This window comes from Sus scrofa, chromosome 2, assembly GCF_054392235.1.
Source record: "Sus scrofa isolate SSC_HxYL_T2T_F1_AM1 chromosome 2, Sscrofa_HxYL_maternal_Yorkshire_Landrace_v2.0, whole genome shotgun sequence".
Lineage (NCBI taxonomy): Eukaryota > Metazoa > Chordata > Mammalia > Artiodactyla > Suidae > Sus > Sus scrofa.
The window spans coordinates 66,999,460-67,024,397 of NC_139384.1; the positions used below are offsets into that span (position 1 = coordinate 66,999,460).

The 24,938-nt window shown below is 46.1% G+C and overlaps 1 protein-coding gene and 1 long non-coding RNA gene across 22 annotated transcripts in view; one reads left to right on the forward strand and one right to left on the reverse strand.

Moving 5' to 3' along the window:
- The window catches only part of LOC102164181 (uncharacterized), a 53,052-nt gene extending 50,349 nt beyond the window's left edge, over nt 1–2,703 (reverse strand). The window contains exon 1 of one of the 2 annotated variants that reach the window (XR_002341589.2): nt 2,466–2,703. This is a non-coding gene — a long non-coding RNA (uncharacterized LOC102164181). The remainder of the gene's footprint in view (nt 1–2,465) is intronic. The other variant, XR_014837399.1, reaches the window with a different exon arrangement.
- Nucleotides 2,704–3,233: 530 nt separating this feature from the next.
- On the forward strand, nt 3,234–23,805 carry MGAT1 (alpha-1,3-mannosyl-glycoprotein 2-beta-N-acetylglucosaminyltransferase). 20 transcript variants are annotated; one of them, XM_085009820.1, is made up of 5 exons: nt 3,518–3,771; nt 4,047–4,142; nt 4,287–4,719; nt 20,617–20,820; nt 21,269–23,805. In XM_085009820.1, exon 5 carries the CDS (start codon nt 21,394–21,396, stop codon nt 22,735–22,737), a length of 1,344 nt encoding a protein of 447 aa, XP_084865946.1. In that variant the 5' UTR covers nt 3,518–3,771; nt 4,047–4,142; nt 4,287–4,719; nt 20,617–20,820; nt 21,269–21,393; the 3' UTR covers nt 22,738–23,805.
- The last annotated feature ends 1,133 nt before the right edge of the window (nt 23,806–24,938 follow it).

Genomic DNA, 24,938 nt, shown 5'->3' on the forward strand with positions numbered 1-24,938 from the left:
TGTTGGGATTTGATAAACGAATGCTACCAAACAAATGGAGCAGGGTAAGGGCGACTGGTAATGCTGTGGGCAAATGCACAGGGGTTAAATAGGTTGGTCAGGGAAGGTCTCACTGAGAAGGTGACATTTGAGAAAAGGTTTGAAAGAGTAATGAAAATATGCGAAGAGCTTTACAAGCAGAGAGAACAGCTAGTGCAAAGGCCCTGAGATGGGTTCAAGGAATAGCAATGATGGTAGTGTGGCTGACACAGAGTAAGGAAAGGGAGAGCAAGTTAGGGGTAAGCAGGCTAGTTGGTGTTGGGCTCTATAGGCTACTGTAAGGACTTTGGCTTTTTATTCTAAGTGAACTGGGGAGCCCTGTGGGGTTTTAGGCAGAGTAATACCAGGATCCCTCTGGCTGCAATGTGAAGATTAAGCTACTGGAGGAGGCAAGGAAGAGCAGAGGAACCTCATTGTTTAGGTGTGAAATGAAGGTGGTTGTGAGAATACTGAGGTGTTGAACCCTAGACATAGTTTGAAGATATAGCCAACAGGACTTCCAGATAGGGTACAGAATGTGAGAGAGGAGGATGAGGATGGCTCTTGGCATTCTGGACTGAGAAAATGAAATGGAGTCATTATTGATGAGAAAGACAGCTGGTTGGAGTAAGTCTGGGGTTGTGCAAAGATCAGGAACTTATTTGTGGATCTGTATTATTTGAGTGTATCAACAATATAAATTTTGTTTTAAGACTGTTTCTAATACTATGACATCTTTCCAAATAGAAAAGTCATTTCAAGATTCCTGACCTAGCAACTATTTACTTTCCCAGTACTGAAAACATGTAAATTGGTCACTGCTAGTAATCTAGAGAACTCATGTGGATAGAAGATATTCCAGAAGACAGTTTTCAAAAAGGGGGAAAATCAGAGGCTACAAATCCATCCACAGCACTGGCAAGATTCTAGAACATATCATTACATGCATGACATATAAACTCTTAAAATTAATAGTAGCTCCTCTTGGATTCAGCCTGAAGTCAAAAGCAAGTCAGATCCATTTATGTACTAGAAAAATCCAGTCTTTTATCCTGTGTGTCTTCTTTACTACTCATACAGAACACTTCACTTCTGACACCAAATGTATGGAGGTGTTCACCAAGCAGTGCTCTGTGACACCAGTTGGTTGTCCTACAATTTAACTCAGTTCTGACATAACCTGAAGATAGCATCAGACCCCACAGGTTAGGGGCCAGGTACCATGAGACTGACTCTGCTTCAGACACCAAATGCAAGTAGTAGGTCCCCAAGTTACTCACAGTTTCTGTTCTACTTGGAGGTTCCCATGATATCCTTCCCCTTGGATTTGATTCCCTGCTAGAGCAGCTCACAGATCTCAGGGAAACACTTACTTATGTTTATTAGTTTATTAAAGGATACAAATGAATGTCAGATGAGATAGGGAGGTCAAGGGCTGGGAGGGTCCTGAGCACAGGAGCTTTTGTCCTCCTGGAGTTGGGGTGTGGCACCCTTCTGAGATATGGATGTGTTCACCAAGCTGGAAGCTCTCTGAACCCCCCGCTACAGGGATTTTAATGCATGCTTCATCACTTAGGCATGACTTATCATTAACTCCATTTTCAACCCTTCTCTCACCTCAAGAGAATGTGGGGGGGGGGGCGCTAAAAATTCCAAGCTTCTTATTGTGTCTTGGTCTTTCCAACGACCATCTCCCATCCAGAAGCTGTCCAGGAGCCCATCCAAAGTTGCTTCCTTGGAACAAATGACACTCCTATCTCCTAGGAAATTTCAAGGATTTCTGGGGCTCTCTGTCAGGAACTGAGTGTCAGACGCCAAGTATCAGAACCAAAGATCTAACTTGTGCTCTTGTCACTTGTGAAATTCCAAAGATTTTAGAAGCTTGGTGTCAGAAACTAGACAAAGACCAACCACATATATTTCTTCTCATAAGTCACAAAACCACAGAATATATGCCAGAAGGCTGGAATCTAGGTTCCGGTTTTAAATAATGAGAAAAAACAAAGGCTGCACATATGTCCATAGTCCTGGCAAAATTCTAGAGCCTGCCATTAAACGGATGACATATGAACAAAAATTAGTACTAGCTCCTCTTACATTCAGCTTGAAATCAAGAGCAAGTCAGACCGATGTACTTAGAAAAAAGCAACAAGGCAAGTTTGGAACTTGTAAGTCCAATGTTTGAAGGTGTGAAAGGTTTCTTTAAGAGGAGACTGGTCTCAGGTGGCTCGCAATAGTGGCAGTGTAGGTTAACTTACTAACTGGGAAATTCGAGTCCAGCCTCTTATCACTTTACAGCCACGTAACCTCGGGCAGAGTTCTCTGTTGCTCAGGGAGTGGTAACCGTGGTCCTGACCTATGGGTACTAATACTTGCAAAGTGTTCTGCACAGTGCGTGCACAATGGAGAACTAGGTGTCTGGGGGCGCGGGGATCGGGGGGACTTACTTTGTGAGTAGTCTCACTCTTTTCTTTCTCTTTTCAGACCCAAGGAAGGTCCCGACTCCGTGAGAGATGCAGTGAGAAAAAGTAAGCGATGAACAAAATAGTACTTTCCTCTAGTACTGCTACAGAGCCCTCAACACTGGAATGGTGAACACAGGGCTTGGGGCTTCCGGATTTGCTCCTCACCTGGACCGACATCCGGAGAGGGGGCGCAGCCCAGGCTTTTTCAAGAACCCGGAACAAGCACACCGTTGCTAGGCGACCGTAAAACCAGAGGACTAAGCGAGACTGCCCCTTGCAGGCTCCGCCCCCACTTCCGCGCTCCTCGCCCCGCCCGCTCCCCGCCCAAGTCCCGCCAGCCCGGCAGTCCAAGCACCAACGCTCGCCACCCCGACCGAGACGTCGTGACGCATGCGCTCTTATTCCCGCGCGTCTCGACGTGACGCGAGCTCCTGTTCTCTGCTACATACTTTGCCCGCCCCTTCTTGCACAGCAGTTACTCTCGTCCCCAGCTCCGTTCTCACCCATACCCCGTCCTGCCTACACCACGTCTCCGGTCTTGTGACTAGTGGCTGCAGAGCAACCTCAAGTCCTGCAGACCCATATCTCGTGTTCCCTTGGTGGCGGTGGTGATGGGCGGGGGGGATGTAAGGCGAGATGACGGGAGGTGGCAGTTACAACAGGCTCACTTCCGGAGGAGGGCGGAAGTGGCTGTGGTGGGTGGTGGGAGGGGGAAAGGAGCGCAAGGGGAGGGCCCGGCCGCCGGGGGTCGAGGGGGTGGGGCCTGGGCCGGCGGTGAGGACCCATCCTGGGGCCTGGATTTGGACCTGGGGGGAGGCCTCAGTTCCCCGCTGAAGTTGGGGGCGGGGGGAGCGAGATTCAGGTAACACCCCAGCGTAGATAAGGCGAGGGTCGTCTGGGCGGCGGAGGAATAGGGGGTCAGAGTCTAGAGAGGGTCGCGTTGTCACCCCCCCTTTCCCTGTGAACACCGAGCACGGGGTTCTGAGGAGAAGGGTGGGAGGAGTTAAATTTTTGGCTGGGTGGGGGGCGTTCTTGTGGACGCCACGCCCCTACAGGAAGCAAGGGCGCGCGCGCGCGCGCGTGTGTGTGTGTGTGTGTGTGTGTGTGTGTGTGTGTGTGTGTCTGTGTGTGTTTAGGAATAAACTTAGAACGGAGGGGGCAGCCGGGCTGGGCTACCGGATTGAAAAATTGGGACATCACTGGGGCTATTGCTGGTAGGACTCGGGCCTCAACATTTCTAGAGAGTGCTCCCAGGAATGGCCCCGGGAAGGAGTTTGACGGAGATTGGGTATTACATTACTTGCACAGTTTTGGTAGTTGGGGGTGGAGGTGAGGATGCAGGGAAGGGAGCAAAGAATGTTTTTAGAAGGTGCCAGCGTCTAGGTCTGGAATGGATTTAGTTCATACCGGGAGAACTGGCCGACTAAACACTCTACACCCTAAGAAGCTTGAGAGATGTAGGGCGATTAGTGTCTGGCACTAAGATGAAAACTGGAGGATGTTCTTTTCTGTCTTTCTTAGAAGACAGTCTCCACACAGCAGTTCTTTTGGTTACTTTTCTAGAGTGGGAATGTGTGCTGTCTCTCCTTTATTCTGAGCCTTAAACATGTATATATATTTACGAGGTGACTGAGTTTGGGGCTGCAAAATGTAAGTGAGGTAGGTATAACCTTGCGGAGTGTTTAGGGAAGAGTTTTTGATGATAGAATAAAGGAATTTAATTTAATTTAGGTAGGGAGTCTTAGGAATCCTTTTGGATATATAATAGATTAGAGAGTGTCATGATGTTTACATATTCTGCAGGTTGATTCAGAAATCAGCTTCCTGGGCCATGCGGGTTCTAAGGCCTGTTTCATCTCATGAGCCTGAGCAGAAGACGGACTGGCCAGTGCTCACAGTGGATGACTTCCCCTCCCTGAACAAGAGATGGGATAGTACCTGGGATCTGCTTGTCACCAGACTCTGGGCTTAATAAACCAGCTGAATGAAGGGATGTAGCAGACCTTTGGGAGGGACGCTGAAGCCTGTAGTGGGGGGGGAGGGGCCTGGACATACCCCTTCCCCCCCAGACTCCTCCCCCTCAGAGTCCACTCAGCCATGGACTTTGGACCTGGCTATGAGGAGAGAAGCTGCACTTTGTTTGGTGTACCTGACTTGGGATTCCCAGTTTTGGAAATGGAGTACTGGATGGGAGTTTGATGATCTCCAGAGGAGCAGCTGAGAGAAGAGAAGAAAGGTAAGGTTCCCGTCTCATTTTCCACTTGATATCTTGCTGCACCTGTGCAATAAGTGTGGGATAGAGTAACTCTTGGGATGCTGTCATACCCCGATGGCCAAACAAGGAGACTTCACCTCTCCTTGACTCTCATGGGTTGCAGGCTTATTCACAGTCTCTCCTTACCTAGGCAGGAGGAGTACCTAGCAAGGGATTGTGAGCAATGACAGTTGTGAGGTTAGGCCAAGGAAAACATGAAAAGAATTTAGGCCTCTGAAGGGAGATTGGATTATATTACCTGTAGGGGCCTTTTCAACATTGAGATAATAGGATTCCAAATCACTTTGGGCTAAGTACAACTCTGGAATGGATTACCCAGGATGAAGTAGGCTGCTGTGTTTTGGGGAGCTAACTGAATACACTATCTTGATGGGGGCAGGTAGGAGATGATCTAGATAACTTCCTAAATTGTCTCTCTTCCTTCCACTATAATCAAGTGAAGGCAGTGAAACCTCATGGAAAGAGCAGAGGAACAGAACGCAGGTTTGAGAATCAGGATTTGTGCTCTAGCCCTGCCTTTCTTAGTGTGTACACCTAGATATGTCGGTTAAGCTCTGCCATGTTCTTTTTACTTGCAAAATGGGGATAATTAACTTTTCAAGTCCGTCACAGGTTGTTAACAAGGAACAAGTGAAATCAGATTTGAGAAGTATCCAGGGTCATGTACATATAAAACCATAACATTGCCATTGCTTGATACAATTGTATAGTTGTTACATAGATAAAAACTCTGTATTAAGGGTTCTGTTCCTTTAGTGAATTAATGCTCTGGCAAAAGCCTTGTTTGTCCTTAATTAAAAGCCTGCTTTAGGAATTCCTGTTGTGGTTCAGCAATAACGAGCCCGACTAGCATCCATGAGGAGGCAGGTTCGATTCCTGGCCTCACTCCTGGCCTCACTCACTGGGTTAAAGATCAGGCGTTGCCATGAGCTGTGGTATAGGTCACAGACACAGCTGGGATCCCGAGATACTGTGACTTGGTGTAGGCCAGAAGCTGCAGCTCCAACTCCACCCCTAGCCTTGGAACTTCCATATGCCCAGGGTGTGGCCCTAAAAAGACCAAAAAAAAAAAAAAGCCCGCCCTGAATTTTTTCTCATCTTGTGGCTGTTAACAATATCTCAGATAATGAAGTGGTGGCAAAGGTTTATGGCTTCAAGGAAAACTGAAATTGAGGTATTCTGTCAGATACCTTGTCGATTCTCAGAGCTCTCCAGTCAGCTTGGCAAGTGTATTTCTTCAGGATAGCAGTGTAAGTTTCAAGGACCAAGTGTCTGATTAGGAGATGGAGCTCCATTTCTTAGCACTGGGCCTTTCCTTCCTATGCCATATCCTGGTCTTCTATCCTGCTCTTTAAGGTAGTGTTTTTCAGACTGCCACTTTTTAGACAGGCTCTCTTCCCACTTGAGGCAGAACCTCTCATGGTTACCTTCTTAACTCCTGCTTGCTCCTTCCTTGAACTCCAATTTACCTATGCCAAGATGTCTACTTTTCTCAGTGACAACAAACAGCAAAAAGGAGGCATGTTGGGAATTTTGATAGACAGTGGGGTATGGTGGCCTGGGCAAGGGGTAGGAAGCTTGGCTTTTAGCATCTCTTTGTCTCTCACTAGTTGTGTAACACCTGTGCGTCACATTCACTGGAGACTGGCAGCACTAACAGAGGTCATTTCCAAGCTGAAAATCATGTATTTATGACTTAGTTTCTTTTTTTTTTTTCTTTCCTTCCTTGCCACAGGAGTCCCTGAGTCCCCCAGTGGCCTGAGGGCTGGGCAGGCAGACTGGCCCTAGATGTTCCTTCTCTAGTCTAATGCCTGGGGTAGCCCCTTTGAGGCCAGGCTTCTGCCTTAGAAGGTATGGATTTCAGGGTGGCATGTCACCTCCCCAGCTCTGCCCAGCAAATTCCTGGTACTAGTCTTTGCTTAGACACCAGGATCATAGTGATCTCCCAGGGATGCATGGTCCCAGAATGCCTCTGCAGCCTCATCCTGCCTGGGAGGCCTATGAGTGCTTTGAAACACTTGAAGTACTACAGACTTTGTGCTGTATTTGTACAGTGCTTACATTATGTGAAGTGTCCAGGCTGTGTGTTGTGTCAGTTTTTCGTCACCACATTGTTCTGAGGAGAACAGAGCAGGAATTATTCTCCCAGTTTGATACGTTTGGGGGAAGCTACAGAAGCCCTGAACAGGAAGGGCTCGCCTGAGTGTGGAGTGGCAGATGCTGTGATTGCTGTACTGCTTTACAGTATTTGACCTGACAAGGGCCGTCCAGATTCTGCTGCAAACCTCCAGGGAGGGGAACTCAAGTGCCCTGTCAGACAGCCTCTCTGGTAAGACGTTTCCTCCCTAGAGTGAGCCAGAATTCCTCTAGCCTGTTGTCGCCACTGAAGGAAATAAATAGTCTTGTCCTCTGCCCAACCCTTCCATGAGACAGTCCTCTCAAGACAGCCATCGGCCTTCTCATTAGGGGCACCTTCTTACAGGGGTGCTGGTATGCCAGGGTACGGCACTTAGTGGATGTCCAGCCACTTAGCCAGGACCAATGATAGACTTAAGCCAAATGTTTTGTATGTGGTGTAACTGATTCATTTATACCCTCTTTCTTCCAAAAGGAATTGTAGGTGGCTAACCAAAAGTTCCATTTCACAGACATTGCTCAGTGATTATTGTGTTCATCTTTTTTCTTTAATATTGATAGGTTGAGTTTCTGGGTCTCCATGGAGAGTGGGACTGTTGAGAGGAGAGGGGAGGGGAAAACAGATACATCATTGATTTAAAACTTTGTTTTTACTTCTACTCATGGTTTCAAGCCAACATCTGTCTTAAGTTCAGACAGATTTTATAATTCTTTCCAAATTATAAAAAGGTTCAGGGTATCTTGGGCATAGTTTATGGGAGGATAGTTTCTTGGAACAGTTTTCACTTCCTTATCTTTCTAATACTCTTTTAGGAGTTGATGGGACCAGATATTCCCATTTCTTCCATTTTCATGTAATCTAATCCTTGTTTCATTTCCCAAATTCAGGTACCTGGCTCCTTTTTTCTGCCCTCTTTCCCCATAACCCCTCTCCATGAATCCTCTATTAAGATCCTGGGGCCTTTTTTCCCAGGTCAATTTGGCACTCATCATCCTGGCTTCTTGCCCCTGAGACCAAATGTTTTCTCTAGCTTCCATCCAAGAATTCAGTTCATCCTGATTCTCAAACCAGGCCCTTTGTTTTGGGAGAGGCCTTTTATAGTCAGGGAATTTCTACTCTTAGATTTTCCTATGAGCCTTGGAATTTAAACAGAGGACTATATTGATGGGGTGTGAGTTTTGGTACAGAGTCATCTGTCCTGTTCCCCAATGAACAGCCTTTGATAGAGAAGGACTATTGGTCGAGGCGGGAATCTGATATCTCATGGGCTAGTTGGTTTCCCCACCTTTCAGCATCCCATTGCATTGTGTCCTTTGTCTTAGTGATTTTCCATCCTGATGTCTTGGATCTACAAATAGTGTTTCCCAACTTCTTACACTTTTAGAAAACTTTATGGTTTTCTCTTTTGCCTTGACATGGAGTATTAATATGTAGGCCTTCCGTATCTGTTTCATGAAGAAAAGCTTAGGAGTTCCTGTCGTGGCTCAGCAGAAACGAATCTGATTAGTATCCGTGAGGACACAGGTTTGATCCCTGGCCTTGCTCAGTGGGTTAAGGATCCAGTGTTGCCATGAGCTGTGGTGTAGATCACAGATGTGGCTTGGATCTGGTGTTGCTGTGGTATAGGCCAGAGGTTACAGCTCCGGTTTGACCCCTAGCCTAGCCTGGGAACCTTCATATGCTGCGGGTTTGGCCCTGAAAAAGACCCCCCCCCCCAAAAAAAAAAAAAGAAAAGAAAAGCTTAGAGTGCTGAGTTACAGAAATATGGGGTGCTGGCTGGCACGTGAGCCTGGCCTCCCATCTCCTGTCACAATCCACATAGTCAGCTAAAACTGGAGACCTTGGACACACACACTGTCCAGCCTCACTGAGATGTCAGCTCTTTTCTCTTTCAGGGCTAGGGTTTTCCTGCTGTCTCACTGTGTACCTGCCATTGGACATACAGCTATCTCAAAGAGCATTTGTACCCAAGGCTGTGTGAGGAGAGGGAATGAGTGCCATCTTTGGAAGCTGGAACTGGGTCTAAAACTTGGCCATGACCCTCATTAGGTCTTATAACCTTCAGCAAATTGGCACTTAACCCAAGCCTCAATCTCTTTATCTGTAAAATGGGACTGTGTGTACTCTGTGGATCTGTTAGGAGGGCATGGTGTGTGGGGAAGTATCTAGCATGTGGAGGTCTCTGCAATTTCATTTTAGCTTCTCACTCCCATGCAGGGAAATTGTGGCATACCCTGCCTTTGTTTCTCTAGAACCCTGCATAATTCCTAGTTTTCACCTAGAAATAAGTTAGTGAGTGAAGTCAGTAACCACATACCACAAAGTTGTGGCCTTCTCTAGGCTCTGGAACACAAGGAGGGAAATGGATTGGGGCAGGTGCCAGTGCCGGAAGAGTGTGTTCTGATCACATGGTAGACTAGCTAGCTGTGGACTCAGTCCTTCTCATGAAAGCCATCAGCAGGAGTAGCCAGTAGTTCTTAACTCCCCACCCTCACTTCTTAGGTTCAGATAGAGACATCTAGGCTTTTCTAGGGTCCTCCCCCATCGCCTTTCATAGGGTTACCAAAGGCCTAATTGTGGCCTTTCCTTTTTAGATCTGCTGAGTCTACCTTAGGGAAAGGTCTGTCTCTCTCTGTTCTTGTACTAAGAACTAACAGCTCTCATTCCTCACCCTGAAAGAAAGAAAGGAAAAAAAACAAACAAACCGAAAGCCTCCAGCCTGCTTTTTCTTGATTTTGGCTGCAGGTGTTTCCTCCGTGGCTTCCTTTTTGGCACCCTGGTTCCTGTTCTCACTTCCCTGCACCCTTGCAGCCCCCCTCTGTGGCCCCGGGCTCCTCCCACCTGGAAGCTAGGAGTTGGGGGAACAGGCTCCCAGACCCTTGGCTTTGGGAATCGCCCTACTGAGGTAGGCTGCTCGGCCTACCTGGGCTCTGGGGCTAGGGAAGTTTGGACAGGAGTGGGTTGAGTGGGGTTGGGTTCACGGGTATCAACAAGTTGGGTTGACTAGTTGCGATTGGGAGCAGGGAAGGGCCCAATGGTAACAGCTGCCTCCACAGCATCTCCCGAAGTTGGGGACCCCGGAAAACTTGGGGCGTTCAGACCGCGAGTCGTCCTGAGAGGTCGGGCAAGGGAGGCGGGCACGGAAGAAGGGGCCCGGGGCGGGTAGGGGCGGCCGGCCCCGCCCCTCGGCCGGCCCCGCCCCGCCCCGCTCCGCCCCGCCCAACCCCGGGAAGGGCCACGTTGCCCGCCTGGCGGTCCGGCCCCCGCGCGCTGCAGGAAGGGCCGGCCAGGCGGAAGGTGCAGGCAGCACGAGCGCCTGGAACGCGCCGGGGCACCGGGCTCCCCACGCCCCGGGGCGGGCCAAGTTCGGGGCCGGGAAGTTGGAAGGAGTTGGTGAGTAGGGGCCGGGGAAGGCCAGCAACCTTCAGTTCTGTGGCTTGTCCCCGGAAGGCGACCGAGATCTGACTGAGGGAGGCCCCTCGGGAGCGGAGAGGGCGCTCTGGGGGCTCGGGTCACTGCTTGAGAAACCCTTCGTGTCCCCCGACAGCCCCAGTGGTTGCGAGCCCCAGCGGGAGGGACTTGGCCCGGGCAGTCCCGGGTCCCGGACGCGCGCCTCCTCCCGAGCCGGAAAGTGGAACTCTGCGTTGCGCTTTCGGAATCCCCGGGCCTCCAGCTGTTGGAAAGAGGACGGGCTCCGCGGGTTGAGGGACGGTTGTGAAACAGCTGCTGGGCGACGTGGGTGTGGGGGCCTGGTAGAGCTGCGATCGCTAGAGGGAAATGTGAGGTGGCCTCTCCCCAGACCCTACGCCAGCATCCTTTCCACAAGTTACCAGGGGTTCTTTCTCCTCAGCCTTGAGGAAGAATTGACTCAATGTGTAAATGTGTACATTGTCAAGGAAACTTTTTCTTACCTGTTGGCCAATGTTTATGGATTAGGGGGCCCCTGAAACGTGAAGAGCCCCCATCTTATAAACTCTAAGCCTAGAGGCCGTGGCCGGCTGGTCTACTGAACATTGAGCCTCGGAGAAGGCTTGGTTAATCTTTGACCCTGTGATGTGTTTAATTAGCCTTTACTTTGCATACATCACTGGCTGATACTGTCCAACTTTATTTTCTGTCGTTTATGATACTTTATAAACCGCATAGCCTTTTCTCTTAGATGCTTACACCCCCCACCCCCACCTTTGCCTCCAATCGTGAATCACTTCTGCCTGACCTCCTTGCTGGAGACCATTGAGCTCTCCTATATCCTCATTCTCTGTCCTTTTCTCGGGTTAGAGAGTAATGTAATGTGTCTTAGCTCAGTGGCATATGTGACAGATTAAATTTCTGTTTGAGACATTGGAGAAAATGTCACTATCCTTTTCATCATCAGAGCCCAGAGACCTTGGAGATGATCCAAGTCAACTTTCTCCTTGTTCAAATGAGGAGCCAAGGTACAAGTAACGTGCCCGGGGTTACTTGTTTTCCTAGGCCTTCATGCTCTTTGCTGCACTAGCATCGTATTTCCCTTTAGCCTTTTCTTTTCCAGTATGAATAACCTGCATCCCGTCCCTCCTAGGTCTTATTCCCTTAAGCGTTTGAATTATTTAGTGTATTTTCTTTGATTCCCTTTCAGTTCTTCCATCCTTCTGAAATTATGGATCCTGATACATGGTACAAGAGTCTAACAGAGGTCTAATAATGAACCAGAAAGTAATTCAGTTAGATCTCCATTACCTATGGTGTGTTCTATACTTTCTGGTTTTCCTTAGGCAGTGCTTTTAATGTACTAAGCAAGATAGAAGAGAAGGTCTGCCAATGTTCTTTAAGCTTCCATACTTCCTAAAAGCTAAATAAGACTTCTTTATTATTGTTCACAATGGGAAGTTGACTATCTGGTGTTCTCTTGCTGTTTAAGAAACATTTTGCCACAGAGAGAGAACTGGCTGGAGAATACCATAGGCATCAGTGTTAGAAAAGAAACAACTCATGGGCAGTTCTTCAGAGGAAGAAACTTGAGATCCACAGGGGTTGGTGGGACCTGCATAGGGTATCCTGAGGGTTTTATTCTCTAAAAGGCTCACTCCTCAACTCCCACCACAGAGCAGATATCTTTGTACTTGGTGTTGTGGACCAACTGTGTAACTTCCCCTGAAGGAGTTTTGAATACTCTGGCAAAACAAAACCAGTCTGAGTTTGTGCCTTGCAGGCAAATGTCATTAATAAAGCAGAACATTAGGGACTCATGTCAAGGTTAAGGACTGTTGCTCTATTTTAGAAAAGGAAGATGTGACAGATTGTATTTTCCCAAAATGGCCACACCTATTCTACAGTTGTTACAGTAGGACATTACCCTCCTCCCCACTGGCTGGTGAGGGTCTGTGTTCCTCTTCCCTCAAGTATAGGCAGCAACTCCTGATACCCCTGACCTGTGAGTAAGTCAGAAGTGATCCAAGGTTGGATCATGAAAAGGATACAGTTGCACCTGACTTGTGCCTTTTTTGGGACATTCACTTTTGGAATTTAGCCATTGTGTTCAGAGAATGAATAGGGCATGTGGAGAAGCCACATGGAGGTGTTCCAGCCAGTACTCCAGCTAACATCTCAGCTGTTGCCAACATCACCCTGCAATCATGTGAGAAAATAAGCCTTTAGAGGAGTCTTCCAGCTGAGGTCCCAGACATCATGTATGTGCCCCACTTTTCCACATTCCTGACCTATTGAAACTGAGAAGGAATAAATTATTGCTCTTGTTTTAAGCTACCTTTTTTTTTTTTTAATTCAGCAGTAGATACCTGATAAGGAAGGAAATATAAGTAGGGGCAGGCCCTCAGAATTTGGACTTGGGGTCTGAGTATAGAGGGCAGGAGGAACACTTGCCCTTCTTATCAGTGCCACTTAGATTCTGTTTTACTCGTTGTTTCAGGTAGTTATCACTGCATAACAAATCATCATAAAACCTAGTGGCTTAAAAAAACGAAATTATTTACTCTTGTCTCAGCTATGTGATTCTTACTTCTGGTCTTTCATGCAGTCGCAGTTAGGTATAGCTGGGGCTGGAATCACCTGGAAGGTCTTCTCCCTTTGTCTAGTGGCTGATGCTGACTGTCAGCTGGACCTTAGCTGTAGTTGTCAGCTGGAATTCCTATAGGTATCTTATCCATGGGGCCTAGGCCTCCTCTTGCCTTGGTGGCTGGGTTCTAAGAGCAGGAATCTCGAGAGCACCAAGTGGAAACTAAACTGTATTGCCTTTCATGAACAAGTCCCATAAGTCACATAATCATCACTTCCTCTGTCACATAATCATCAAAGAGAGAGAACTTAGATGTCAGCTTCCTCAGCTCTAGAAGGAGGAGTGTCATTGTCAATTTGAAAGAAGGGCATGTAGAATGGGATAGGTGGTAGTGATCTTTGGAAATGTAATCTTTTACTGTTAGGCTGCTGGTTTGGTCTTCTTTCTCCTCAATTAAGGTAATAATGCAAACATTCCTTCATATAGCTACTTGAACTTCATACATGTGCCGGGCTGTATGAACCATATTTTGATAAGTTTAGAGGTTATAGAACCCTTTTAGGAGTAAGGTGAGAGCCAGGTAAGTATAGCCACAGATTCTGTTACAGTGTGGAGCGAGTACAATGGGAGTTACGTGTGGCTCTGCCTGGAAAGGACTCACCTGAACCTTGTTCTTAAGAATGTATGGTGCTTGCAGGTGGGGCTTTGGATAATATTTCAGGATGTGGGACCAGCTGGAACAAAGATAGTAGGGTATAAAGTGTACTTATTGGGGGAAATAGCCTATTGAGGCCAGGGTACCTGGTTCACAGGGTTAGTGGTTGGAAGTGAGGTTGAAAAGAGATGTTTGAATCAGTTTGTCGTGAAGGCTCTGTGTGTCATAATAATGAGTTTGAGTTTTGGGACAGTGGCAGCCTCTGGTGGTTTTTAAGGCATGTTAGTGTTGTGACCAGGAGTGTACTTTAAGAAGGATGCTCTGCTGCTCTTAGGAAGATTGCTTAGAGGGAAGTAAGGTTAGTGATAAGTAGACCAGCTAAGAAGCTACATGAAGAGCTGAGCATTTCAAATAAGGAAAGAGAGTTCAGGTTAAAGAATTCGAGGTCTTGGAATGAGATAAAAGCAGCGAATGAGTAACTTTCTCTTCCATTTTCCTAATTCTGAAATTTTGGGGGCTGGATGTGTTTCAGAATTTAAATTTTTTTTGGATTTGAAAAAGGTGATTTTTTTTAAGATTAAAAAAAGGGCATTTAAAAAAGGGACATTTATGATGTGTGTAAGGTTGGAATAGCATATCATAATCCAACATGTTTATTTCTGTAGCAAAATGGATGAATGGGATAAAAGACTATAAGTAGCCCCGCATTAGATCAGGTTTCCTCAAATGAGGTTAGGCCAAATGACTGTGGAAAAGTTCTGTTTTTTACTTGGGAATTGCCATTAAGGGATTGTATGTGCCATCTACTCGGAAGTCACTTTTTAGGTTTCAGGGAAATCTCTTGAATATCAAGGATCCTAGCATAGCAGCTTGGCAGAACTGGGGGAGCAGGTCCCCATCTTTGAGTAGCTTGTAGCTGAGGGGAATTGACAGATGTTGAGCACAGAGTTGTGCTGATGCTGATGGTTGTGAGGGAGACATGGACCTTATATGGTCTTAAGACATCAGGGAAGGTGTCCTGGCAGAGATATGACTCAGAACACACCATGTTATGGAGAGAGAAGAGCAGACCAGGCATACACACACATGCAGAGGCCTTGAGGCCAGCTCAAGTGTTTGGAGCCCAGAAGGAATCTATAGTGGAGCAAAGAAAGCCAGTGAGAGAGGGGACAAACCAGTGACTGGCTAGCATTTATGTTGTCATATGCCAGGCACTATTCTAAACACCTGATGTGGATTATCTTACACAATCCTCACAGCAACCCAATGAGGTATTCTATTATGGTTTCCATCTTAGAGGTGAGAAAATTGAGTCTCAGTGATACGAAAAAACTCAAAGTGATGCCATACACTTCCCTGGGTTAGTTGGCTTACCCTTGTTACTGCCATACCCTCCTGATGTTAGGATTCAGAGCAGTGCTTCCTGCATGAGTTCATGGGCCCCACTGGCCAACGGCTGGCCTTCTGGACTTGCTCATCCCTTGGGGCACGACCGGTTGTTGGAGAGTGTGTGCACCTGTGTATTCACACACTACTGACTTCTAGACAGAGTGGAGGATCCTGTCCTGGAGAATAAATATGTGGAGAAGCAGTAGGAAATGGTATGGGGACTCTGTGTGTGAGTCTGTATGGAGAAGGGGTAGAGCCTGGGAATAGGTGTGTCATGTTGTCTTATGGCAAGAAGAGCAAGTTCTGTTTGAGAATTTGTGGAAAAGGGTTGTAGGGTAGAAAACAAGGGCTTATGGGCTTAGTGGAGGACTGGGATAGCTGTTTCCTGGGAGCCGTCAGCCATTCTCTGTTTATAGACTTTGCTAAGAATATAATCTGAAGAGGGACTGAGAAGATTGCCTTGTTCTGCATCGCTTCTCTGGTTGTGGGCCAACTAAATCTTTTTATTTATTTATTTATTTATTTATTTATTTATTTATTTATTTATTGTTATTTCCCCAATACAGATTTTTTTTCTACTGTACAGCATGGTGACCCAGTTACACATACATATATACATTCTTTTTTCTCCCATTATCATGCTCCACCATAAGTGACTAGACATAGTTCTTAGTGCTACACAGGAGGATCTCATTGCTAATCCATTCCAAAAGCAATAGTTTGCATCCATTAACCCCAAGCTCCCAATTCATCCCACTCCCTCCCCCTCCCCTTCAGCAACCACAAGTCTATTCTCCAAGTCCATGATTTTCTTTTCTGTGAAAAGGTTCATTTGTGCCATATATTAGATTCCAGATATAAGTGATATCAAATGGTATTTGCTTTCTCTTTCTGACTTATTTCAGTCAGGATGAGAGTCTCTAGTTCCATCCATGTTGCTGCAAATGGCATTATGTCATTATTTTTATGGCTGAGTAGTATTCCATTGTGTATAAATGCCACCCCTTCCTAATCCAATCATCTCTCGATGGACATTTTGGTTGTTTCCATGTCTTGGCTATTGTGAACAGAGCTGCAGTGAACATGTGGGTGCATGTCTTTTTTAAGGAAAGTTTTGTCCAGATATATGCCCAAGAGTGGGGTTGCTGGGTCATGGTAGTTCTATGTATAGTTTTCTAAGGTACGTCCATACTGTTCTCCATAGTGGCTGTACCAGCTTACATTCCCACCAACAGTGCAGGAGGGTTCCCTTTTCTCCACACCCCCGCCAGCACTTGTTATTTGTAATGATGGCCATTTTGACTGGAATGAGGTGGTATCTCATGGTAGTTTTGATTTACATTTCTGTAATAATCAGGGATGTTGAGCATTTTTTCATGTGCCTGTTGGCCAAATATAATACTCAATGGAGAAAAGCTGAAAGCCTTCCCACTAAAATCTGGAAAAGACAAGGATGCCCACTCTCACCATAGTACTGGAAGTTATTCAACACAGCAGTCAGGCAAACAAAAGAAATAAAAGGCATCCAGATTGGAAGAGAAGAGGTAAAACTGTCACTGTATGCAGATTACATGATTCTATATATAGAAAACCCTAAGAACTCAACCCAAAAACTGCTTGAACTGATCAACAAATTCAGCAAAGTAGTAGGATATAAGATTAACATTCAGAAATCAGTCGCATTTCTGTATACCAACAAGGAAGTATTAGAAAAGAAATACAAAAATACAATACCTTTTAAAATTGCACCCCAAAAACCAAATACCTGGGAATACACCTGACCAAGGAGGTAAAAGACTTATATGCCGAGAACTATAAAACATTAATCAAGGAATTTATTTTATTTTATTTTTTTAGGGCCACCAGTGCGGCATATGGAAATTCCCATGCTAGGGGGTGAATAGGAGCTGTAGCTGCCAGCCTACACCGCAGCTACAGCAACGCGGGATCCAAGCCAAATCTGTGACCCAAACCACAGCTCACAGCAGTGCCAGATTCTTAACCCACTGAGAGAGGCCAGGGATTGAATCTGTGTCTTCTTGGATCCTAGTTGGGTTCATTTCCACTGAGCCACAATGGGAACTCCTGTGGGCCACCTAATTCTAATGTCTACTCTGAGTTAAGTGAAGGCTTTCATATGTCATCTAAAGGGTAGAGAGGAGTTTTGCCACCATTCTGCAAGCTGAGGTCTGAGGTTGCTCATTGATAAGTCAGAGACAGGCCTGCTCCTCCAGCCCTGAAACCAACACTTCAGCTGATGGAGTTCATTTTTTTTCCTCCCATCCCTTTACCTAAAGACTTTTCCTGCCTAGCCAGGAAGCAGGACGCTGGAGATTAGGGGATCCAATATTGACCATATCCTGGGGAAGGAGACTATATCCTGAGGAAGGGGAGTGAGGAAGAAACCTATGTGTGCCTCTCTTCTAGAAAACGCTGATTAGCACATGAGTACTGATAAAATGAAAATGTAATGACACAGTAAAACGGAAATGGACTTTGAGGTTTCTGAGAAGACTGGTGCTGTGGAGTTGTGAGGGTTGATGGTTTCCAGGAGGAAGACATGGGGTGGTAGTGCTTGCAGGGGCTGCAGGAGTCTCCCAGTAAGGAGAGAAAATCCATTCCCCTTAGAGACCCTTCAGGATCAGCCTTTTTATCCTTTAATTATTGGATGTGCCTGCTCGAGAGCCCAGGAACACCGAGATGAGATCTAGGATCTGAGGTTTTGGCTAGGATTAGAGAAATGGGCTGTGAGGCAGAGGGTAACTGGTGGATGGAGCAGCCAACACAGGAGAACACATACCTGAAGCTTTTGGGTGTGAAGTATTGAGAACAAAAGGAGTGCCAGGGAGAGAGCTGCTGATCAGGAATGGCAGTTGTCCCAGATTTGGAGGGTGTGGTAAATCCTTTCAAGTCTGCTAGAGAGAAGTGGTTGGTGGGACCATGCCTTTTTGTTATTGGATGTTTGTCCCAGTCCCTTCCCAGAGCCTAGCAGACAGCAGATGTATGATGTATGTCATTGAGTGATTGAGGAGCTTAGGATAAATGGATTGTCCAAGTTCACCTTAATGATGTGCCCATCTGGGATCATATTGCACGAAGCTAGTCAGAGTTGTGAGCAGTGTCCCCATATTTGACTTCAAGAAATTTTATTCGAAAATATATTTACTGAAAATAAACTATAAAAACGTTGCAAGAATAAAAACGGTTTAAGGACGCTCATCCTGACATTCCCTTTACTCAGATTTACCTATTAACATTTTGCTCCATTTGCTCTCTCTCTATATACATGATATTTTTGTTCTGAACCGTTTGAGAAGTTGCATTTACCATGACCTTCTACCCCTAGTTACCTTAGTGTGTATTAAGGTATGGGGATATACCTTTTATATATCCACTAAGAATGGGGATATTCTTTTATATAACTACAGTATGGTTATCAGTCAACACTGATACATATATCTGTTGTCTACATTCCAGTTTTGTCATTTGACCCAATAATGTCTTAAAAAAAACAGTTTTATTGAGGTATAAACGACATACAGAAAACTTTATATATTTAAAGTGTACATTTTGATAAGTTTCATTGTATGTATACACTTATGAAACTATCACCCCACAAAGTTTCCTGATGTCCCTTTGTAATACTTCCCCCCCATGTCCTCACTGCCCCTATCCCCAGGCAACTACTGATCTGCTTTCTGCCACTGTAGATGACTTTGTATTTTATGGAGATTTATGTAAGTAGAATCATAGTGTATATGTTCTTTCGCATCTCGCACAATTATTTTGAGATTCATCCATGGGTTATGTGTATCAATAGTATGTTCCTTTTTATTGTTGAATATTATTCCATTCTGTGGGTAAACCACAGTTTATTTATCCATATTCTTATGTTGATGGGCATTTAGATTGTTTCCACTTTTTGGTAGTTATGAATAAAGCTGCTCTAAACATTTCATATAGGTTTTTGTATGGACATTTGTTTTCATTTCCCTTGGGTATATATCTAGGAGTGGACTTGCTGGGTCATATGGTAACTCTCTGTTTAGCATTTTAACAAACTGCCAAACTACTGTAAAAGGACATTAGTACTATATCTCACACTGTATACACAAAAAGACTCAAAATGAATCATATCCTAAATGTAAAACTGAAAACTATAAAACCTAAAAAAGAAAACATAGGGAAAAATCTTTGTGACTTTGGCAAAATTTCTTAGATACAAAGCCAAAAGCATGATTCATAAAAGAAAGAAAACCGATAATTGAACATCATCAAAATTAAGAACTTCTATTCTTCAATTGACATTGTTATAAGAATAGGACAAGTGTAGGAGTTGCCATTGTGGTGCAGTGGAAACAAGTTCGACAAGTGTCCATGAGGATGCGGGTTCAATCCTTGGCCTTGCTCAGTGGGTCGAGGATCCAGCATTGTCCTGAGCTGTGGCATACATAGGTCACAGATGCAGCTTGGATCCACATTGCTGTGGCTGTGGTGTAGGCTGGCAGCTGTACCTCTGATTGGACCCCTAGGCTGGAAACTTCCATATGCCACAGGGTGGCCCTAAAAAGCAAAAGAAAAAAAAAGGGCAAGTGTGAATTTTTACCAGGTTTGGTGAGTGAGAAATTTTCTTTGTATAGTTTTAATTAAAAATTTTTTTATTATGATTGAAATGGACCACCTTTTCATATGTCTAAGGTCCATTTTAGGTATTTGTTTCTGTTTTTTGTGTGTTTCCTTAGTCTTTTAAATAAGCAGTTTTGGTTTTTTTTCCTCTCAGTTTTACAAGAATTCTTTGTCTCTTAGGGTATTGGTTTTTTATTTGTGGTGTATGTTGCAGATATTCTCTCGCAGTTGGTTATTTGTCTTCACTTTGGCTTATAGTGTTTTTAGCTATACAAAAGTGTTCTATTTATTATTATATCTGTATTTTAAGTCAAATTTAGAAAGCTTTTCTTTATACCCAGGTTATAGAGGAACTGACCCATGTTTTCCAGCACTTGTATAGTTTTATTTCTTATATTTAGATGTCTATTCCACTTGGAATTTATTCTTGTATACAGATCTTACTTTTTTCCCAGATGGCTCTTAATTGTTGTAACACTATTAATAAGATCATTTTTCTTTTGCCCCAGTAATTCTAAATATCACCTTTATCATACATTAGATTTCTTTGTGTGGTTGTGTCTATTTCTGGAGTTTAAATCCTATTCCTTCGGATGATCTGTTTTACTTACCTACCAGCACCACATAGTTTTAATTATAGAGGCTTTGTAATATGTAGTGTATTAATATCTGATAAGGCTAGTCCCTTCTCATAGCTCATTTTCATCATTTTCCTAGATGTTCTATTTATTTTTTCATGTGAACTTTAGTGCCAGTTTGTATAGCTTCATAAAAAAGTATTTTTATCTAGATTTTTGATGATGTTGAGATGTCCTAACCAAGAATAAGGGATATTTAAGTCTTCTTTGTGTCTTTCAGGAATTAAAGAATTATAGGTTCACAGAGGTTTTGAATGTTTCTTGTTAAGTTTTTTATTTTTTATTTTGTCTTTTTGCCATTTCATTTTTTAATGAGTTGTTTGTGGATATGAAGACTTTTTATTTTGGCATGTTAATTTTTATATCCCTCTACCTTGCTCAATTCTCTGATTTTTGAATTTATCACTGATTCTCATAGGCACGTTTTCCCAGCATATTGTGTCGGCATCAGCACATTGAGATGGTTTTGCTTCTTTTCTTCTACTTCTGCCTTTAATTGTGTTCTGCAGTCCAGTTGCATGGGCTGATCCCTCCAACAGAATGTTAAATAGTCGTGTAGATCTTGGGCAGCTTGGCTTTGCTCCTGACCTTCGTGGAAATGCCTCTGGTGCTCCTTATTTAGGTAAGGTGCTGGCTTACTCTAAGGTGTGATATTAGAGTTTTAAAATCAGTAATCTTTGGGCAGTTTGATTTGAGGAATGAGGCAGATGTTTTTATCCCCACCTCTCCTAAACTGTGGAAGATGGGAAACAAAATCTGTCAGGCGGGGAAGAGGGAGGTGGGTTGCTTTCTCTTTTCCATCAATATCACTTTCTACAACCGCCCCCCACCCCACCCCCAATGTCCAGGAGCATGTTATCCTATTCTTGTTCTCCCTTACAGATTAACCTTAGCCCTCCAGATTAGGGAATGGGCATCTCTTTTCTAATAGAGTTCTGGAGTTAACCTCCTGGCCTTCCCTGTCCTGAACTTTCTCATCTGTTCCTATATACCTGCCTCCCCTATTCTTCCACCCCAGGGCAGCACCATGCCTTTGTGATGATGGTTGGTTTTCTCTCTCCTCTATTCAGGTGCATGGCCACTTCCTAATCCCGGAGCCCAGAGGAAGCATCCCTAGAACTGCAGGGGTGTGAGCCAGGCAAGCCGAGGGCAGCCTTGAGCCCCACCCTTGCCTGCCTCCCCCGTGGGGGCCAGGATGCTGAAGAAGCAGTCTGCAGGGCTTGTGCTGTGGGGCGCCATCCTCTTTGTGGCCTGGAACGCCCTGCTGCTCCTCTTCTTTTGGACACGCCCAGCGCCCGGCAGGCTGCCCTCAGACAGTGCCCTTGATGATGACCCCGCCAGCCTCACCCGTGAGGTGATCCGCTTGGCCCAGGATGCTGAGGTGGAGTTGGAGCGGCAGCGGGGGCTGTTGCAGCAGATCAGGGAGCACCATGCTAGGTGGAGCCAGCGGTGGAGGGTACCCACTGTGGCCCCCCCTGTGCCACCACGTGTGCCTGTGACCTCTGCGCCAACTGTGATCCCCATCCTGGTCATCGCCTGTGACCGCAGCACTGTCAGGCGGTGCCTGGACAAGCTGCTGCATTACCGGCCTTCAGCTGAGCACTTCCCCATCATCGTCAGCCAGGACTGTGGGCATGAGGAGACAGCCCAGGTCATTGCCTCCTATGGCAGCGCTGTCACACACATCCGGCAGCCAGACCTGAGCAACATCGTAGTGCCACCCGACCACCGAAAGTTCCAGGGCTACTATAAGATTGCTCGTCACTACCGCTGGGCGCTGGGCCAGGTCTTTGAAAAGTTCAAGTTCTCAGCGGCTGTGGTGGTGGAGGATGATCTGGAGGTGGCTCCGGACTTTTTTGAGTACTTCCAAGCCACATACCCGCTACTGAGGGCTGACCCGTCACTCTGGTGTGTGTCTGCCTGGAATGACAATGGCAAAGAGCAGATGGTGGACTCGAGCAAGCCCGAGCTGCTCTACCGCACAGACTTTTTCCCTGGCCTTGGCTGGCTGCTGTTGGCTGAGCTCTGGGCCGAACTGGAGCCCAAGTGGCCCAAGGCCTTCTGGGACGACTGGATGCGCCGGCCTGAGCAGCGGCAGGGCCGGGCCTGTGTTCGGCCTGAAATCTCCAGAACGATGACCTTTGGCCGCAAGGGTGTGAGCCATGGGCAGTTCTTTGACCAGCACCTCAAGTTTATCAAGCTGAACCAGCACTTTGTGCCCTTCACACAGCTGGACTTGTCATACCTGCGACGGGAGGCCTATGACAGGGATTTCCTCGCACGCGTCTATGGTGCTCCCCTGCTGCAGGTGGAGAAAGTGAGGACCAGTGAGCGGAGTGAGCTGGGGGAGGTGCGGGTGCAGTACACAAGCAGGGACAGCTTCAAGGCCTTCGCCAAGGCCCTGGGAGTCATGGATGACCTCAAGTCTGGTGTCCCCAGGGCCGGCTACCGGGGCATCGTCAGCTTCTTATTCCGGGGCCGCCGTGTCTACTTGGCTCCCCCTGAGACCTGGGATGGCTATGATCCTAGCTGGAATTAGCAGCACCTGCGTGTCCCTCCTGGGCCCCCTCCTTGATGTATCAGGGGCTAAGATGGGACTGCAGTCCCTGGGCTGCATCATCCTCTGTGTTTCACCCTTGGGTCCATGTATCCTTTTTTTTTTTTTTTTTTTTTTTTTCTGTTTTCAAGTGGCATTCAAGGGCACAGATGATAGTTAAGGGTTATTCTGTTCTCCAGGGGGTCAAAGGAATCTTTCTGGGGTAAGTCGGGGGGCAGTTATTAAGCAGGAAACCACTGTGTGGTAGAGAAAGACTTGGCTTCTCGGGCCACAAAATTCCGTGTTATAGGTTTCCTCCTATGACAGTTGCAGAGAGGTTGGCAACTTTTCTCTTGACCAGGCCTCTTTTCTCTGTCCTGGCTTTTCCAGCTAGAGTATAAGCCCTCCTCCTGTATGTTGATACCTTCCCATACACATACACACCTTCCCACAGTTGGAGCCTGGGGATGGGCTGGATCATGTGAAGAGGCCAAAATGAGACTAACCAAAGGGGTTTCATCATCAGTGTCCAGGTGGAGCTGTTAGGTTGTCAGGGTTTACTGCCACCTGTCTGTGCTTCACTTCTTCCTCTCTCCTTTATTCCTGACCTCCTATCAGCTCTTCTTTCCCTGCAGCCTAGCAATTCATGATTCTAAGATGAAAAGTTGAAGGGGAAAAGCAAGATCTCACCTCAGCTCATCTACCATTGTGAGGGAAAGCTTTGGGTACTGGGACACCACTCTCATTCTTGTCAAAGAAACAGACTGTCCCCCATTCCTTCCTTTCTAAAAACCAATCCTTCCCCTGTTGCTCTAGGATGATGTTTCATGCTGGCTTGGCCCATGGCTTCTGGAGGCCCTCTCAGTTTGAGGTAGAGCAGCCAAGACCCATCAGCCCAGCCTCCTTCCCTTCTCCCCCAAGCATTCCCCTTTGCACAGATTAGGTTGCAGATGGACGGTTCAAGAGCAACACGCGTGTTTTTGTTTCTTGCCTGACCTCCGTTCATGGAAGAAAGTTGAAGCTACAGAATTATTTTCAAAAATAAAGTAAAGGCTGAAATTGTCTGAAAAATTGTGTGTGTGTGTGTGTCCTCAAAAAGGAATAGAGGTGGAAAAGGAGCTGAAGACTGGAGGAAGAAAGAAAAAAGTGAATGAGGATTAAGGGAAGGGGCTGGACAGAGGAAGTGGATCAGCTGAAGGAAGGAAGACAAGAGTAGGGAGTGGGGGAAAAGGCATAGGAGAGCTGAGGAGGGGCCTGGCCTGAAAAAAAAGGCCAAGCTTGGAGGTGGAGAGGGTCCATGTCTTCATTCCCCTACTGCTAATCTTCTCTAGAGGTAGGCTGTGGGGCCCTGGGTGACTTTGTGCTCCCAGTGAACAGAGGAAGGCTGTGTCTGTACCTGAGACCCTAAGTAATCCCTCCTTGTGTGGGGTGCCCTCTGCTGGCCCAGGCAGCATTTCCTGGGCATCCTGCAGCACCTGCCCCTGTGCTCCAGATTGCAGAGCTGATTCCTGGAGTCTTGAGCATGACCCCAGTGAAAATGCCTTTTAACACCGCCACCCAAAACACCCACACAAGCAAACTTTTCCTGAAACTATCCTGAGCGTTTCTATTTTCAATTAATTAAAAAAAAAAAAAAAGAGATGTGCCTGTGACCCACCAACTTGACTTCATTAGTGGGTTTGAAAACCCTAGGCTAGATGACTGTTGACAGAAACCATCTGCTCATCAACCACGTGGGTGAGTTGTGGAAAAGGTGTCACCAGTTTACTGATGGAGCAACTCTGGCCTCCCTTCTGAGCTCAGGAATTCCCTGTGTGCTAAGGGGATATTCATTTTAACCTTTGGAACTTTTTTGTAGAACTAGTTTTGTCTTCCCATGTGCTCTTAAATGAATTACTTAGTCCTGTTTTGGGATAGGGAGATGGTCACTATCCACATTTTGCAAGGCTCTCTGTCTCACCTGACGTTGAGCCAGATGTACTTTGGCTTGCCAGAACCCATGTTCTTAGCACTAAACTGACTTAACAATTGCTTACCAAGTGCATTGTTCTGAGTGCTCTACAATTAATATTAACTCATTTATTCCTCAAAGAGATCATGGCTGGTAAGTATTGCTTGGGTTTTATAGGGAAGGAAATGGGCACAGAGAGCTTCCTTTGCCCAAGGTCACATGCCTGTTGAGGTGGAGCCATGCTTCTAATGGA